This window comes from Agelaius phoeniceus, chromosome 11 (genome assembly GCF_051311805.1).
Source record: "Agelaius phoeniceus isolate bAgePho1 chromosome 11, bAgePho1.hap1, whole genome shotgun sequence".
NCBI lineage: Eukaryota > Metazoa > Chordata > Aves > Passeriformes > Icteridae > Agelaius > Agelaius phoeniceus.
Genome location: NC_135275.1, coordinates 1,563,361 through 1,581,694, shown reverse-complemented (window position 1 = coordinate 1,581,694; position 18,334 = coordinate 1,563,361). Strand labels below are relative to the sequence as shown.

The window sequence follows — 18,334 nt, the reverse complement described above, 5'->3', positions numbered from 1 at the left end:
GTCTGCTCTTAGGAAATCCAGTGGCATAAATCAAAAAAGTTTGTCTGGAACATGGAAAGGTTCATTAATTGCCTCAAAACCCAGCAAGATATTTACTCTGTCTTGCCAAAAGTCAGGGTTTTATCTCCAGGTTACAAACATTTGCAGGTCTTTAGGCGTTTTAGATGTTTGCACCTTTTGCTTTAAGGTGAATGTGGCAGTGCTGGTTTTTCAGATCCAGGAGTTCAGCCTGTGCTAAATCAACCTAATCTTTGGGTGCTTTAATTGTTATTTACTCTTTACACCAAAAGCACAGGCTTAGGGATTTTTCCTAGTGGATGGAGACTCCACCATGGTAAATCCAATTATGCAGAATTCCAGCTAATAGTTTTGAGGGGAATGCAGAAAGCTGTGAACCAAAGAATGGTTCTCAAGGTGGATTTCTCAATTGCAATCTTATTTGCTATTAAATCAGTTATAGAATTCCTGGGAAGTTCGAAAAGCAGCTTACAGAAAGTCAAGGCATTCCAATTTTTTCATTTTAGAAGGAACTTTTCAGAGAACAAGTTTTTCCACTGGAAAATGAGACAGTTTTGTTCACCTGGAAAATATGTGTGCCTAAAGATGTATGACTGATTTAATACTCCCTGTCATGCCTGCACATGGGATAAATTGTTAATCAAAGTATGACTGAAAGAAGCTGGGGTCTTCAAGGCATATATTGCACATTTTACAGTAATTCAGTAAAAACATGTATTATCTTGAACTTCTCTTTTGCATATTAAAGGTGACAAAACTGGGCTAAAACAAAAGACAAAGAAAGATAATTTGTTTTCATAAATTTGAGGGTTCTGGATTTGGGGAGGATGGCAAGAGGAATTTTCTCTTTTCTAGCATGACCACAATTCATTATTGCTAGGGGTTTTGGTTTTTGGTTTTTTTGGTTTTTTTTTTAATATTCATTTGAAAAGATAATTTAAGCCTATTTAGTGTGCAAAATAATTCATCCTCTTCAAGGCCTATAGTGTAAATAATTTTTCACAAATGTATTTGGGCATGTGAAGGGAGCTCCTTATGGCTGTGCATATTTGCAGATGTGAGTAATGTCTGCTGTTTATGGTGTTTGGGGATTTCTCAGATTAGGAAGCAGGGCCATAAAATGTAAGCTGCAGCCATCAGTGCTGGCTGAACATGCCAGGCTGTGCACTGAGTGTGAAGTGCTCACAAAACCCCAGTGCTGTCCTGAAAAAAGGGGCTCAAGAGAAGAGTTCCTGAGCATTGAGCTGGCAGTGGATGCATCTCCCTGCAGGAGACAGGCTCTGGATTAATGGGAATGCCCACCTAGGATTTCTAATGATGGGAAGTGATCCCTCCTCATTTCCATGCTCCTTAGAACACTGCTTCTCTTTGAGCCTTCCCAGCTCAGGGATCTCCCTCCTGGCAACTGCTCTGTCCCTGGAGCTCCTGCTGCCAGCTCGAATCCTGCCCCTCATTTCCTGTGTCTGACCCCCTTACACAGGGTGAATGTTTGAACAGGCTGGAGTCTCCTCTCTGGGCTCAGGGAGGCTCCTCCAGTGTGGCTGCAAACTCTGAGTGAGTGGGTGACTCTCAAAGGAGCTGCAGAGGGAAAGAGACTCTGTGCTTTTCTGGCAGTGAAACATGGTATTTATAGCTAAAATACACGAACAAATAAATAAATAAATTAGGGGTGAGAGGACACTTAAATTCAAATCCACAAAGGCATCTCCAGCTCAGGTGTGACCCCTGTTGTCTCTGCAGCAGATTCAGCTCCTCAGCTTCCCAGCTTGGTTAGGTATCCACTGTGCATTCACAGTGTGGACTTTTTGAGTTTGGTATCATTTATCTGATGTCCTTTTGTGGCCTGACTGTGCAGTAGATTTGTCTGGGACTGAGTAAAGCAGCACACAGGTTTTGCCTGCCACCTGCAGCAGAGCAAACTGCAAGAGGTGGGAGATGAACATGTCAGCAAGGCTGCTGTTCAGGTACTCTGAGGAAGGAAAGAAGAGGCTCGAGCTCATCAAAGACAGCCTGGCCTCCCTCCAGTCAGTCCCAGCAGGATGCTGTCCAGCACAGCCAGGTAATGAAAGGTCAGAGCAGGGCTGTAGTGCAGAGAGGAGAGTCTTTACTGGCACTGACAGGGCTGGGATGCTGCTGACCCTCATGTCTGTGCACGTTATTTCCAGTTCCTGTCACACGGCTTCAAACTGACCATGGTTTGAACTCTAATGCAAAGAGGTGCAGATCTCTATTATTTTGTTTATAATTTCTGTTCATACTAGACACAGGCAAGGCCTGGGAGGGAGCAAGATGTGCAGCACCACTCCTTCCTGGCATATGGAGCTGCTGAAATCACTGGTACAGCCAGACTTTGTGTTTGTTGTGGCTGCAGTTGACCCGTTGGTGCAGAATGGCAAAAACAAGCACAAGTAAAGCTTTGATATTTACAACTGTCCACACTCCGAATGTTTTTCCAGATGCTCCACTGCTTAGGAAACTGCAAATCAGTTCCAGGTGTGTGTGGACTCATCCCTGAAGCTGTGTTGAATCACAGAATAGAATTGTTAAGGTGGAAAAAGGCCCCTAAGACCATCAAGTGCAACTGTAAACCCAGCACCACTGCCCTGTTCACCACTAAACCATGCCCTCAAGTGTCACATCCACACACTTTTTTGAACCAGCTGTGGGGACTCCACCATTGCCCTGGCAGTTTGCTCAGTGCTTCTAAATGCTGGTGGCTGACAGACATTCCCAGTGCTGGTGGTTGGCATTCCCAATGCTGGTGGCTGACAGACATTCCCAGTGCTGGTGGCTGACATTCCCAGTGCTGGTGGCTGATGTTCCCCTGTCTTGCAGCAATGCTGTGATTGCTGCAGCCTGGGCCTGCGCCTGAGGAGTGAGGGGAAGAGCTGTGAGTCCAACATCAACCTGGGCTACCCCTGCAGCCACGTGATGCTGTCCTGCTGTGAAGGGGGGGATCACTTCATGCACCCCGAGATCAGACGGCATCCGGAGCCCGTGCCGACGGTGACCCCCGAGAAGGGTGAGTGTCCTTTTGTCACCGAGGGCTCTGCCTCACACGGGCCTTCAGCAAGCTGCTGGAGGGAGCAGGGCATCAGGGGCACAGCTGCTTTCCTCTCAAGATCTAGCACAGATTGCCTTGTTCCTAAGGCAGGTTGGAGAAAGCAAAGAATCTCATCCCTAAATATACCTGAGACCTCACTGAGCGAGGAGCTTTGGCGTTGTGTTTAAGAAAAGTTGACTGAGAAACTCAGTTAAGGATTAATTTTAATGTCACAGAAATACTTGGTCAGGAATAGAAGCAGGTGGTGCTCCAGCTCTGGCTGGTGTTTAAAGGCAGTAGGAAGGACAGCCATGTCACTGCTCAGTGGCTCCCAGGCTGCTGCTGATGCTAATATAGGAGAAGCCAACAAATTGTGATGTTGGAAAGTTTCCAAACCAATTGGATAACTCCTCCTGAAATTTGGAATTCAGTGTGGGGCCAGTTTCAGCTGGGGCTCAGCACAGTGCCTTAGTTCAAATGTCAGTGGGAATGGGGTTGGCAGTGATGTGGAAGGTCAGCTTGTGACCTCCCCTGTGACTGTTTCTCAGTGGCTCTGTAAAATCTGTCCTGCAGCCCTGGGGAAGGGAGAGGTGGCCCTCCAGCACAACGGTGTTATCTCCAGGATGGGTTCCTTTGTTCTTATCCTTGCAGTAACTATTTTGGGTAGATATGACTTTCCTTGGCATTTTGTGCCCACCGACCCTGTTGTGTGCAGTGCCAAGGCCAGAACAGCTGTCAGACATGTTCTGCTGTAGTTTCAGAGAGGGAGGATCACCACGAAGCGTTGTCCATCAGCAGTGAGGCTGAGCTGTCCAATAACCTGCCAGGAGATGACCTGGATGAGTGTCTGCTCTACGGGGGGGAGCTGTGCCAGCACCTGTGCATCAACACCGTGGGCTCCTACAAGTGCTCGTGTTTCCCAGAGTTCACCCTGCAGGAGGATGGCACCAGCTGCTCTCCAGGTGAGAAAAGGGACATGAAGGGCAGTATCTTTATACCTGCACTCATCAGCCAAGCTTTTCTTTAGTTTCTCTACAGTTTCTCTTTTTTAATGGGTGTTGATGCATGGATTTGTTCTGTAGAAATTGTAAAATATAAAGAAAAATGGTAATTTAGGACACTCGGTTACACCTTATTTTTGTGTTTGGTGGTATGGGATAAGGGTGGTGTTTCATATGTTCAAAACAAGAGTGTTTGCACTTTTCAGAAGGGGATTTGTAAAGATTTTTTAAGAAATACCTGTTTTCAGATTAATTTTATATGTCACAATTAGGTTTTCTTTAGATAAGTTTAGATAAACTTAACTCAGTTCAGACAGACAGCATTGCTTCCTGAGCTTTGATTTTAATCTAAAATCATTAACATCCTTCAGTGATAACAAACTCCAAATTTGTCTAGTGTGGTGGAAGTCTGGAAAAGAAAGTCACTTGTGTTGTAATTGTTTTGATGTGTGGAGTTCTCCAATGGCACAATTTCAAGTCAGATAACCCAGAAAGTTGAAACCTCATATTAGTTACAAGTGCTTTCTGTTATTTAACAAGCAAAAGCAGTGTTTCCATCCAATGACAGAGCTCCTTAGGCTTCTAATCCTCTGCCCAAGCCAAACAATGAGCATTCTGTATGTCATCCTTCTCAATGTGGTGTTACCTCAGGAATGCATTTGACTGTTCCTGTGGCAGCTGCCTGCTCTGCTTATATTAAAATTCTGGGAAAGGAACCTAATCCAAAAGAGACAAAGAAAAGTTCTTATTTTAGCACTGCAGAATTTGGCCTCATTGCTTACCTGGAGTGTATTTATGGTTTTGCTTTGCTTTGCTTTCTTCTCCCAGCAGTGCCTCTGCTGAGGTTCTGGGTGAAGCATCTTGTGATCTGGGAAGTCATGTTCCTGCAGATGTGCAGGGCTGTGCCCAGGGGTGCAGAGTGGTTTGCAGAGCTCACCTGGGGAATGGGATTGTGACAGGGGCAGGGCACAGCCGTGGGACTCCAGAGGTGCATGGCAGGGGCCAGGGCAGGAAGGGCTGGTGCTGCCTTTGCTGTGCCAGGCTGAGGGAGGGGATTGGCAGCCTCAGTGGCTTTGCTTGGCTGAACTATACATGGCACAGTGGCCTTTCAGTTCTCCTTGTCCCTGTGTGTCTGTGCCCTTCTTGGATGTTCCTGGGGCAATCATTCAGGCTGTGCCCCAAGCAGGTGAATTTTGTTTGTCTCTGGTCCACAGCCTTTTATGTGTCTGTGCTGACTTCATTTGTTTAAGGAAATCACTCTTCCCACACCCCAAACCTGCACTGCAGTCACCCTTAGTCATTTAAGGTTGTCACTGTTTTTGGGGATCACACTTTGCTCCAGGTGACCCTTGAACTCAGTGGGGACAGGACACATCCCTCTTAATGGACAATTTAGCCCTATGGATTTAGGCTTCTATTTTGATGATACTGATACTCTTATTGATATAACAGAGCTCTTTTTTCCTGATACCTTTTACATTACTGTCTGTTGAAAATATTAGTGGCAGACAGCAGCTGTCATGTTTTCCACTTGGCTGTACAAAAGTCATTCCAAAGTACCCTGTGCTTGTAAAGATGTTTGTTGTTTGTCTGTGTTGAAATAGGATGGACAGGATAAGGTCAAAGCTTGGGTTTTTTTCCATCAAATTCCAAATGAAAGACAGGCAGTGTATTTAAAATACAGCAAATGTTTTAAAAATGAAAATAGTACTTTGTAGTTTATTCAGATATTGCAGTACTTTACAGAAGTTATTGTCAGCCAGGCTCTCTGATCTGTGTCCATGATATTTGTTTCCTTCTCCAAACCATGATGGAGTGGGATGAAAGGGATTCACCCCTTGCTATGGGGTGTCTGGTGGGGATGGTGCTGTCCCTGATCCTCCCTTGCCTTGCAGATCCTGACAGAGGAAAGATGACCAGGCTGGAAGCTGAAGCCACCATCCCTCCAGTAGCTTCTCCCTCCCAGCCCATCCTCGTGGTGTCCTTGCAGGAAGAGCAGGGCAAGTGCAAAGGTTTGTTGGAGGTGTCAGTTGCAGAGGAATGTTTAGAGACAAAATAAAACTTCTCTCATCCCTCCTCCAGTCTGATTTCAGTGCACAGCTTTAATTTTTTGCTGTGGCACAAGGCTGCGAAATTGTCAGGGGAAACCTGGGGAGGAAATGTGAGGCTGCTCTCTGCTTCCAGGGTTGTTCCCCACTGCTCCTCAGGCTGGGGTGGGCAGTGCAGCAGTGCAGGGATGTGAGCAGTGCAGGGATGGGTGTGAGCAGTGCAGGGGGGGGTGTGAGCAGTGCAGGGATGGGTGTGAGCAGTGCAGGGATGGGTGTGAGCAGTGCAGGGATGGGTGTGAGCAGTGCAGGGGGGGGTGTGAGCAGTGCAGGGATGGGTGTGAGCAGTGCAGGGATGGGTGTGAGCAGTGCAGGGATGGGTGTGAGCAGTGCAGGGGGGGTGTGAGCAGTGCAGGGATGGGTGTGAGCAGTGCAGGGGGGGTGTGAGCAGTGCAGGGATGGGTGTGAGCAGTGCAGGGATGTGAGCAGTGCAGGGGGGGTGTGAGCAGTGCAGGGGGGGTGTGAGCAGTGCAGGGATGGGTGTGAGCAGTGCAGGGATGGGTGTGAGCAGTGCATGGATGGGTGTGAGCAGTGCAGGGATAGGTGTGAGCAGTGCAGGGGTGTGAGCAGTGCAGGGATGGGTGTGAGCAGTGCAGGGATAGGTGTGAGCAGTGCAGGGATGGGTGTGAGCAGTGCAGGGATGGGTGTGAGCAGTGCAGGGGGGGTGTGAGCAGTGCAGGGATGGGTGTGAGCAGTGCAGGGATGGGTGTGAGCAGTGCAGGGGGGGTGTGAGCAGTGCAGGGGTGTGAGCAGTGCAGGGAAGGGTGTGAGCAGTGCAGGGATGGGTGTGAGCAGTGCAGGGGGGGTGTGAGCAGTGCAGGGGATGTGAGCAGTGCAGGGAGGGTGTGAGCAGTGCAGGGATGGGTGTGAGCAGTGCAGGGGTGTGAGCAGTGCAGGGGGGGTGTGAGCAGTGCAGGGATGGGTGTGAGCAGTGCAGGGATGGGTGTGAGCAGTGCAGGGATGGGTGTGAGCAGTGCAGGGATGTGAGCAGTGCAGGGGGGGTGTGAGCAGTGCAGGGATGGGTGTGAGCAGTGCAGGGATGTGAGCAGTGCAGGGGGGGTGTGAGCAGTGCAGGGGGGGTGTGAGCAGTGCAGGGATGGGTGTGAGCAGTGCAGGGATGGGTGTGAGCAGTGCATGGATGGGTGTGAGCAGTGCAGGGATGGGTGTGAGCAGTGCAGGGATAGGTGTGAGCAGTGCAGGGGTGTGAGCAGTGCAGGGATGGGTGTGAGCAGTGCAGGGATAGGTGTGAGCAGTGCAGGGATGGGTGTGAGCAGTGCAGGGATGGGTGTGAGCAGTGCAGGGGGGGTGTGAGCAGTGCAGGGATGGGTGTGAGCAGTGCAGGGATGGGTGTGAGCAGTGCAGGGATGGGTGTGAGCAGTGCAGGGGGGGTGTGAGCAGTGCAGGGGATGTGAGCAGTGCAGGGAGGGTGTGAGCAGTGCAGGGATGGGTGTGAGCAGTGCAGGGATGGGTGTGAGCAGTGCAGGGGGGGTGTGAGCAGTGCAGGGGGGGTGTGAGCAGTGCAGGGATGGGTGTGAGCAGTGCAGGGATGGGTGTGAGCAGTGCAGGGGTGTGAGCAGTGCAGGGATGGGTGTGAGCAGTGCAGGGATGGGTGTGAGCAGTGCAGGGGGGGTGTGAGTAGTGCAGGGATGTGAGCAGTGCAGGGATGGGTGTGAGCAGTGCAGGGGGGGGTGTGAGCAGTGCAGGGATGGGTGTGAGCAGTGCAGGGGGGGTGTGAGCAGTGCAGACAGGAGGGGCCAGCTGTGTCTGTGTGCAGCAGCAGGGTGGGAAGCAGTGCTCAGGGCTGCCTGGACAGGTTGGTTCCAGGCTGATTCCCCTTGCCTGAGCTGGGATTGTGCCTGGCTGGCCTGGCAGTGTGGAATTGCAGCTGATCTGTGCTGGGGGTCCCGATGCACTGTGCAATTTTGTGTTGTGCAGATAATGGCCCCTGCAAGCACCTATGCAACATCGTGGATGGAGATGCTGTGTGCTCCTGCATGGCTGGCTACACTCTCATGGCTGATGGGGTTTCCTGTGAAGGTGAGTGCTTTGGGCTCCCCACAGAGCCATGGTTAAATGTTTGTGTACCTCACAGCCCTGGCTGTTCCTCATTTTCAGAGTTGGGAATTGCAGTGCCACCAGAGAGACCATTTGGCAGAAGGAATCCCAGTTCTGCCTCACAGATACCTCCTGAAGCACAGCGCGGCTGTTACCCGGCGAGGTGGAGGCAAGCCTGGGCTGGTGCTTTTCTCCTCTGACATTGCAGGCTTTTTTACAGCCCTTCTGGTTTCTCTTCCCACTGAGGTTCCTCCCCAGGCTCTGTGTGCACAGCTGTGGACGCTCAGCACTCTGGCTGGGAGCAGGAGCAGCGAGCAGGACACCTTTGCTGTCCTGGGCACCCTCAGGGCACAGCTCTGCCCTGGCATCTGCTCTGTTTGCTTTTAGCTCCTCTTGCCTTGGAAACCTGAACTCAGGGAGGCTTCACAGCTGAGGCAGGACATGCCATGGGAGCTGGGCCAGCTCCAGGTGTTCATTTGCTGCTGGAGCTCTGGCCTGCCCAGAGATGAGCAGTGAATTCCAAAGCTGCATCCTCACCATTCACATTACAGACATTTAAAATGGACATCCTTGAGTAGTCACAAGGGATGTGTTTGCCCAGGGAGGGCTTGGGGGTCAGAAGCCATGTCCTGTGACATACCTTAATTATAAATCTCTAAGTACGGGAGCAATAACAGTGAAATACAAGCAGGAGCTCCCAATGCTCAGAATTGCTCACAAATGATCCACATCACTCTTAATCTTAGATCTTATTGAATAACAAATCATTTTCATAAAATTCCAGACAGTCTGTGAAGAAAATGGGATTTTAATATCACCAGATGAAACATTCACAGTGCGCTGCTTACCCAAGTGTGGTGGAAGCTAATTTGATTAATTAATGTCAGCATCAAAAGGGGCATTTCAAGGCAATCGTTTTCCTACAGGAAATGAAAAAATTTGTATTTGTCAGTGGAAGCAGTGAGTTTAAACATTGGCAAGGGACATTTATAATCTCTGTTGAAGTCAGGATCTGATGGTGAGGGTGGTGCACTGTAACAGGTTTCTTTCAAGGAGTGTGCACTGTCTCTATGTGAATGCCTGCCTGTTTTTAAGGATATTTCTTTCTGGAATGGCAAAAGTACAGGAGTGTGAGCAAGGACTGAATGATCTCCAAGGGTTTATTCCAGCCCTATTTTCAGTGTAACACTGCATGTATTGCAGCCTGGTGCTGATGTGGGAGCTCCAGCACACTTCATCTCGGCATCCCCGGCGTGAAAGAAATGTTGTTTCATTTCAGGACTGTTCTAATGGAGTTCTGTTTTTCCCTTTTGGCTGCCCCGTGCTGCTGTAGATTTGGATGAGTGCCTCACAGGTGCTCAGGCTTGTTCCAGCGGACAGTTATGTGAGAACACACTGGGATCATTCTCCTGTGTCAGCCACAGTGGGATGTGTGCAGAGGGCTTTATTCTCAACAGGCATAGGAAATGTGTTGGTAAGACGAGAGGCACACGCCCTCCCTCAGCATCACAGCTCTCCATGCTCTGCAGCACCTCCCCACCATCCTTGCATCTGGCATCTCAGAGCCACTCAGCACAAACACACATCACACATGCACCATTTGCTCAGCCCTTCACCTCATGAGTTGTGTGCTGTTTGGTGTTTCCCAGCCATCTCAGGGTGCAGATAACCTTGAGCAGGAGCCCCGAGCCCACAGGGTGGGGAGCACAGCAGCTCTGCTGGCTGCAGACTGAGCTCAGGGGTCAGAGCAGCTGATCTCTCTGCACAGTTCAGTACTGCCAAGTTCTAGGCACCACCAAACAACAGAACTTCAGAAATACAGCTCAAGAATCCGTGTGAGTCCAGGCACTAGACAAGATCCATTCCAAAAGGAGGGCATTTTAAAATTCATGAGTCTTTTGTTGATTCTGGCATAAATTTCTTTGTGTAAAAGTCAAAGATGCATCACAGTTCTGCTGGATCATCCCTGCTGTTTGAATTCATGGAAGAAACCAATCAATTTTTACAAGTGTATTTATGAGGATTTAGTTTGCTTCCAGCAGCCAGGACCTCAGTTTATGTGAAATAGTTTCTTTTTTGGGTATTTTTCTAGAGGCTGGGTTAGGAGGCAGCAGGAGCGTTGCCTGGAAAAATGGAGCACCTGGAGACCTCCAGTCATCCATGAAAGCATCAGTGCCCATGGCTGTAATGTCCTGTGTGAATGCAGAGCTCTCTTCCACCCCTGTCCTCCTCCCTACATGTACAACACTGTTTTTCTGACCACCACAGCTTTGGTTTTGTTCCTGTCTTTAAAGCTCTGTGATCCCATCTGGTGTGGCATTTGGGCATGAGCAGGAAAACTTCTGCAGTGTCAGAATCCAGAGAACTGATTTACCACCTTTTGGGTGTTCCTTAAGTTGTTGACACTGGATTTTTATTTTTTAGTTGTTATTATTATTTATTTTGAAATCAGAAGCACTGGTAAGAATGGGAAACTAATGAAATTATTTGGTTCCAGTGAAATGGCTGAGAGAGCAGCACTGTAAGGAAAGAGGCCTTTATGAGACAGCTCAGCCTGAGCTGAAGCTGGTGCTGGAGGTGCCCAGGGTGTGCCCAAAGCCTGCTGCAAGCCCCACACTCCTGCTCAGCAGCCTGGCAGCTCTGGGAATGGCCCCTCCTCGAGCTCTGCTCCTGACTCCTGCCACTGAACCCCCTGATGTTTTCCCTGGACAGTGCAGGAAGGATGGATCTGTCCTTTTTCACCTCTCCCAGGAGTGTTCTGAGACTAAACCAGTGCCAGCGTCTGCAGCCTTGGCAGGAGCTGCTGTGGCAGGTGCCAGGTGCTTCCTTTGTCTCACCTTCTCCCTCTGCCCCATCACATTGGAACAGTTTGATTATGGCTGATACCAATAAACTTCAGGCACTACTCATGAAAGCAAAGACACAACTCTCATTTGCGAAGCTCTTCTCCCTTACTGAACACTAAACTTCTGTGTTCCTCTAATGCAGGGCGGTTTTTACAGGTATCCTTTTAAATGACCTAAAAAACTTCCCTTTTTGTGTGTGCTGCCTGCTCCCATCGAGCTCTGCTCTGTGTGTGGTGCCACCAGAACATTTGCCATGTTTAACATTTTTTCCTACTTTTGTAGTTGAAGGGGAAAGCCACAGGCATACACTGTGGTTTGTGTTTTGCTCACTGCCTTGTTCTCCTGGGGTATCCTTTTCCAGCCTAGCAGTTTGCTCTCCACCTTGAACTGTCTCAAACACCAGGAGAAAACCTTTGGTAATTAGTTTGCAAATTCTTGTTGGTTTAAGGATGTTACTCTGTGCATGTTTTAGGGATGGGAGGAACAATCTTTGCAGAGCCACAAAGCAGCTGATAATCTTTGATCTGTGGAGTTCCCTTTAGTCAGAGGTGGGGAATTATAACTCCAGGTGCATTCAGGAGCAGACAGCCAGGATTCCCCAGAAGCCAGCCATGCACAGAGAGGAGTCCCCAGCTGTTTAAACAGCTCTCACACAGCCCCTCTGTGTGTCCTTGGGAGCAGACACTGAAATGCCTTTGGGCTAGAAGCTCTGTGTTCTCCAGAGATAAGAGCCAGGCTGGGTGTTGCTTTTCTGGTGACTTTGAGGCAAAGTCATTCCCACCACCCACTGCACACTGACAGCTCTGCTCCTGCCTTTGCTACTCCCACCTCAGTTCCCTCCTGACAGGGAGCAGGACATGGTCTCTTTATTCCTGGACCCACAGGGTGGGTGGTTGCAAAATAACAAAGTGCCTGCATTGCACAGATGTGTCCCATAAAGCCAACAGAGCTGAGGTGATTTGAAGAGGAAAAAATAATGAGAAACTGCAGATGCAGCACAAGAAAAGTCTGAATTTCACTTTTTTAATAGAAAGTGCATCAAAATGAGGTTTTGATGTCAAAGTGCATATTGAAATAAATAGCAGTAGGTAAAATGTTGATGGCAGAAATGCCAGCTCTTAGGTGCAACAGATGTGCTCAGGGATCGTGTGTGTGTTGCTGTTTTCAGCAACAGTTCTGTGGAAAAAAAAGAGTTATTACATGATTGCATTTCATTCTGGGTTTTGCTGACATAAAGTGAGGAATGTTGCTGCCACACACAGAGACTGAGTAGATTCCTCAAAAATTAACCGTGTGACTTGTTTTCAGTGTAGTACTGAGATATTTTTCCCCTTTTCCCTGTTTTTTAAAGAAAACATCATCTTTCCCTCCCTTGGAGCCTTAATTGGGTTAGATGAATGCCACAGCTGGTCCAGTGTTGGAATTAGCTGTGTTTGAGACTGAAAACATAACTCCTGTTATTCCTAGTGCTCTGTCAAGCATCTTACTGACTTGTGGAGTTGGCTCCAGGACTGGAGGGAGACAGGTCACGGGCACTCTGGATTCTATGGCAAATTTAGGAATTTGTTTAGAAAAATTAACAAAACCAGGCATGTTTGCATGCTAAACTGGCCAGGGGACTGTGGTGGGCTGGCAGCTGGCCTGATGGCACAGCCAGGGGCTCCTGCCCTGACTCTGAACAGGCAGAGCTGAACTTTGCTTGGCCATGGCTCAGGGTTTAAGCCTTGCAGCTCAGCCCAGCTCACAGTCAGGCTGTAGGACTTGTCAGTGTCTCATGTGCACAAAACTTCCATTGAAAATGAGAACACTGCTTTGTAATCTGCCAGTTTCCATCATTTTAATTTCCTCAGATATGTTCCAGCTAGTTCTGCATATTTTTTCAAGCACTCAAAGTTTTGAAAATTGAATCAAAAACATAGACAAAACATGAAATCATATTAGATTTTTTTTCTCTCTGTTAAATCACAACTTTTTTTTTATGCATGTTACTCAATATCCACCTGCTGATCACATGGAATGCCTCCTACCCTCTTTGGTTCGTATGTCACAAACATCCTTTCTCTTTTGACATGGTGCTGGACTGACTCAAGCTCATGAGCTGCAGTGTGATGCTGTCAGTTTGTTTATGTGAGAGCCTTTTTGTGGTTTGCAAGAGCAGATAATCTCAGATCTGTGGTACAGCCAGCAGAAAGTCTTGCAGTGCTTTGGGTGCTATTAAGTGGCCATCCATTGCTGGTTTCCTCTAAAATAAATTTTTTAAAAAATCAAAATTTTTAAAGAACTAAGTCTAAGTAGGTGAGAGGGATCTACCACAGCACCTCACATTCATCTCCCAGCATGTGGGGGGGGTTTTGCTACCCCCACAAGATCACTTCTGAAATTACTCTTACTCTACTCCATTGTGATAATACCAATTAATAGAAAGTGGGAAACTACACAGGCATTGGGGGACATAACCCTGCAAGAACTTTGGGGCAGGCAAGGACCTGCCCCTCAGTGCAGGAGCTCAGACTTCATGTGGGACAGGTAGAAAGAGATCCAGGTGATGGGCAGGACCTTGCTGTGGATTAACCAGGTGCTTTGGAAAGCAAGCCCAGAGCATGTGGAGAGTGGCAATGGCACACAGTGAGAAAAACAAAAAAAAAAAAAAAGGAAAATAGGAATAAGTGAGAAGTGGAATGCAACCAAGCTAATGCTGGTCTTGGAAAACTCATTGCACATCACCAGTTATCCAAACCCACCAGGAACTGAAGGGTTTTGGTGCTTCTCCTCATTTCTTTGCTAGAAAACCAGCTGACACATTTTTAAATACAAAAATCTTCTCGAATGGCTTTTCCTGTTTTCATGCTCCACAGGGGAAGTCATATATTGATGTACTTATCTGAGAATGAGGTTCTACCAGCCAAAATGAAAATCTGATTTAAACAATACTTGCTTTATTGTGTAGTATGAAAACAGCTTCATGCACAGAGCAGCCAGAGGACTGGTAATGGTGCTGGTCACATTTGGCTTTTGTTAGCTCTAGCAATTCTTAGCTTTATATAGAACTGGGAATGTGTGAGGTTTTGTGGAGGTTGGCAAGAAAATTTCTCTTCCCAGTCTCTGCCCCTTTTTGTTGCTTCTAAGTATTTGCTCATCATGCTGTTCTAGCTTTCATTATTAACATAAGCAAAACCTGAATTTTAGATTATTTCATCCAAGCCTATCAAAACATATAATTTTAAAGGTGTTTCATATTCCTTCCCTGTCCCATGCTCTGCAATCTTGTGTTCAAGTGATTTCTTAAAAAGAACTTTTTCACTACTCCACTTGCTGAAATCAAATCTCTTTAAAGCTCTAAATACAAATTTACAGACTTGATTGAGCTATCAGAGTTCCTCTCCATGAGTTCCTGCATATCCAGTCCCAGTTCTGTATTCCTTAGGGAATAGGTGTCAACATCACCCAGCTCAGCAGGCAGCCTCAGCTCCCATCCCTGGGCTGTGCTCCCCCAGCAGCCCCTGGCAGCCTGGCCTAAGGCAGCAGGGCTGCTCAGTGGCCTGGGCTGTGGAAGTCTGGAGAGAAGCAAGGGCCATTAATCCCTTTCTCATTCCCTTGTCCAGGAGTTCCCATCCCTTCACCACCAGCTGGTCATCAATCCTCTGCCCACCCTGCCTTTCCTCAGTTCTGTCCATCCCCGTCCCCAGTGCCTGCACCATCCCCATGGCATTTGGGAAGAGGGGAGGAGGAGGAAATCCCCCGTGATTTGTGTCTCTTCAGTCACTCTGTGCTAACTAAAGAGCCTGGACTAAAAGCATCTTCCATCATCAGAGCCCTGTAACAAAGCCTGTATTGAGTGTCCTTCATCTGAGCTTTCTGCTCCCTCCAGAAGAGCAGGAAGAGGGAGATGCCTTGGTATCCTCTGGCACTGATTTGTTCCCTCTTTCTCACAGACATCAACGAGTGTGTGACAGAGAGACACACCTGCCAGAGGAGAGAGCACTGTGTCAACACCATGGGCTCCTTCCGCTGCCTGCAGGAGCTGAGCTGCCAGCCCGGCCACGAGCTGAAGGACGGCGAGTGTGTAGGTAAGGGAAGGTCCTCAGCTCTCACACCAAGAGGGAAAGGATTGCAGAGCATTCTGGTCTTGCTGTTCTGTGATACCAGCGCTGCAGCTAAAAAAGGCTGCTCAACATGGAGGTGTTGGGCTTTACAGGCTCTTCCTGCACATTCACTCATTTGAAATGGTTTCCAGGGATAACTGTAAATTACTTAGAACATGGATAAAACCTTCTGAATTAGGATTTGACATCTCCCTAAAGGAGGAATCCCCCTTAGCTCCTCTACCTGGCTCAGCTGATGCTGTTTGCTGATGATTCCAGCAAAAATTGCCAGCCTGAATGGAACATGGGGCTGACAGCCCCATCCTTTCTGTGTTCAGAATCCTTGTCAGCATTTATTTACATTTACATGTAACCATTTGGAATGGGTCAAGAAGTTATTCTTCATCCCCCCTGCCCCTGTAGGTGACTAACAAAGAAGGGAACATCAGTGCTCACAGCAGCACAGGAGTGTGTAAGGGACACACGTGCCCTGCCTTCAGGGCAAAACTCACTGTTATTTACACTTACACGTTTTACAGTTTCCTGACAGCTGCAGTAAGAGATGCCTAAGGAAAGAGCTTAGCTTTTGATGTAGAACATAAAGCCATAAAATAGAAATTACCAGAAATCTCCCTTTATAAACAGCTGTCATAAATAAAGCTTGGTTTACTTGAAGAGGCTGTTTTGTGAATGCCTTGTTCTGTTGGCTGATTCTAGAGCATTTCTAACATTTATTACTAATCTAATTTACTTTCTAGTCTTGAAAATAGATTATAGAGGATTATTATATTTACAAACTGTTTTACAGTAGCCTGTAAAAAACTGCAGATATTTTGGTATTTGTGGGTTGCAAGAGATGCTGTGAATGAGGCAGTAGGGACCTGAATCAAATTTGCTGCAGGACCTGACAAATCCTGAAGTGATGTCCAACAGCACACACACTTAACCCTCAGATTTCCCATTGGTAACACGTGTCTGTTGAAATAATGCCTCCTAATTTCCTTTCTGGAGGTTAGCTGGCCATGAAGGCCACTGAAAGGTAGAGCTGAGCTCACCCCAGTGTGGTGTTTTGTGTGCTAACAGATATCGATGAGTGCCAGAGAGGAACTCACAGCTGCAAGGTGAACTTTGTTTGTCAGAACACAGAGGGCTCCTTCTACTGTGAGTCAAAGCAGCGCTGCATGGATGGCTTCCTGCAGGACCCCGAGGGCAACTGTGTGGGTGAGTGTGAGCAGCAGGGTCTGTGCCCTGTGCTTCAGCTCCTGGGCCTCTTGGGAGCTGTGCACTGACCCCTTGGAGCTGGAGTTTTCTGTAAACCCTGCTGTGAGCTTAATGCTGCTTCCCATACTTGCATGTTGAATTTGGAGCTATCCCCACAGCAGACCTTCATCAGCCTTATCTTTGTAGCACGAGAAACTGAAGTGAAGAAAAAGAAGTGACAGTTGGAAGAAAGCAGACCAGAAGGGTTACACAGCATCTCTCACTGCTCTGTTCATGTTCTTCACCAGATATCAATGAGTGCACGTCTCTCCCTGAGCCCTGTAAGCCAGGATTCAACTGCATCAACACTGTGGGCTCCTACACGTGCCAGAGGAACATGCTGAGCTGCAGCCGAGGGTACCACTCCAACGAGGAGGGCACGCGCTGCGTCGGTGAGGCCAGCCTGGGGCTGGGGGGGTCTCCCAGGGGAAACATCTATTTCATTTCCAAAGAGATATTTCCAGATTCCGAAATGTGTTTGAGGAGTGGGAATTTGCTGTCCCTGCAGCTCTGGGATTTGTTTGTGCTGCAGGATCCTGATGTCTCATTGCTCCATAGAGTTTCTCTTGGTATGCTCAGCAACTGGTTTTGGCTGCAGGTTTCGCTGACTTCCACTCTGGAGAGAGTGTGTTTTAATACTTTTTAAACTCATCCTGTCAGTCAAGACCACAATGCCTAGGTGGTTTTTGTAGTACCTCCCTGGAAGTGAAGTGATCTGCAGTAAACAAGGCATGCTGGTTTTGGGGGCTCACAAGACTAGCACCATGTGGATTTTCTTTGTAGGGATGTTCTGTGCATGGTGTTCCCCATTACATCCACTTGTGAGGGTGTTTAGGATAAATTCTCAGTGTGTGAAAAAAGTTCTGAGGAGAATGAGTATATGAAATATTCATATAGGCTGGCATGCAGCTTGATCCTGATTTGTGTTTGTTCCAATGTATTTAGGGAGTTACTGACTCAGAATAGCAGATTTCAGTGCTTGTTAGCATTTGTTTGTAAATGAGCACATGAGGCACCAAGGGCTGGGAAGCTCAGTCCCTGGTGCCCAAGGCAAGGCTGGCTGGATGTTCTCCGATTCCCCATGTTCCAGGTTACATAAGATAGGAAATCCTGAAATGACAGTGGGGGAAAAGAAAAAAAGAAATGACAAAGCAGCAGTTTGCTTAGTGGTGATATCCCAGTGATTTTTACCTACCTTCCCCTGGAATAAAGGAAGGATGGCAGATTAACAAAATGTGCTTTGTAGTGCTGTAGGTGGCTGGGAACTGTGTTGAGAGCCATTAATTTGGCCATGGTTAGCAGCTTGTAGTGCACACCAGTGGTACAGCTAGACCCCATTTCCACAGATATTTCTGCATTCACCTTTTTGCTCTTCACTATCCTCTACCTCCCCTCATTTGCCCCCTGTACTATCCAGACCATGCGCGGCCAGTGGAAAGGTGGAGAAGATTTGGAAGTAGCAGATTTGGAAGGAACAGGTTATGTGTGCAACTGAGGAAATTGAGAAAGCTTCCAAATACTGTGTTTTGTAAGTGCAGGGCAAAGCAGTGCAGTGTTCTTTGCTGTCATGTTACAGCCTGGGATATTTCAGTTCTTACAAAAAGAAGCTCCAAAAGTGCTGTTCCTCTCAGTTCTGTGCAGACACTCAGAACCTCTCAGTTCTGCTGCTGCTTTTGATCAATCTTTTGTCAGCCAGGCCACCTGGGCTGGGTATGGTTGCACCACCTGGTGTGTGGTTACCCAAGGTTGTTTTTAGGGTGACCACCACGCCAGAGTCTCCCTGAATGCCATTTCTCCACAAGGCAGCAGTCAGCCCTGAGCAGCACAGCTGTCCTGGCTGCAGGGCCAGCAGCCTTTGCCCTGCATGCTCTGTAAATGAGGGCAAGGGTGCAGTCCCCATCCCTGGACATGGCCAAAACCCACG

General features: G+C 48.0%; 1 protein-coding gene across 2 annotated transcripts in view; it reads left to right on the top strand.

Annotated features, from left to right (window-relative positions):
• The window catches only part of FBLN2 (fibulin 2), a 95,459-nt gene that overhangs the window by 64,846 nt on the left and 12,279 nt on the right, over positions 1-18,334 (top strand). Inside the window, exons 5-12 of one of the 2 annotated variants that reach the window (XM_077184746.1) lie at positions 2,854-3,040; positions 3,817-4,023; positions 5,958-6,074; positions 8,103-8,204; positions 9,556-9,696; positions 15,001-15,135; positions 16,234-16,371; positions 16,659-16,802. In XM_077184746.1, coding sequence (XP_077040861.1) covers positions 2,854-3,040; positions 3,817-4,023; positions 5,958-6,074; positions 8,103-8,204; positions 9,556-9,696; positions 15,001-15,135; positions 16,234-16,371; positions 16,659-16,802 — 1,171 coding nt within the window. The remainder of the gene's footprint in view (positions 1-2,853; positions 3,041-3,816; positions 4,024-5,957; positions 6,075-8,102; positions 8,205-9,555; positions 9,697-15,000; positions 15,136-16,233; positions 16,372-16,658; positions 16,803-18,334) is intronic. The other variant, XM_054640199.2, reaches the window with a different exon arrangement.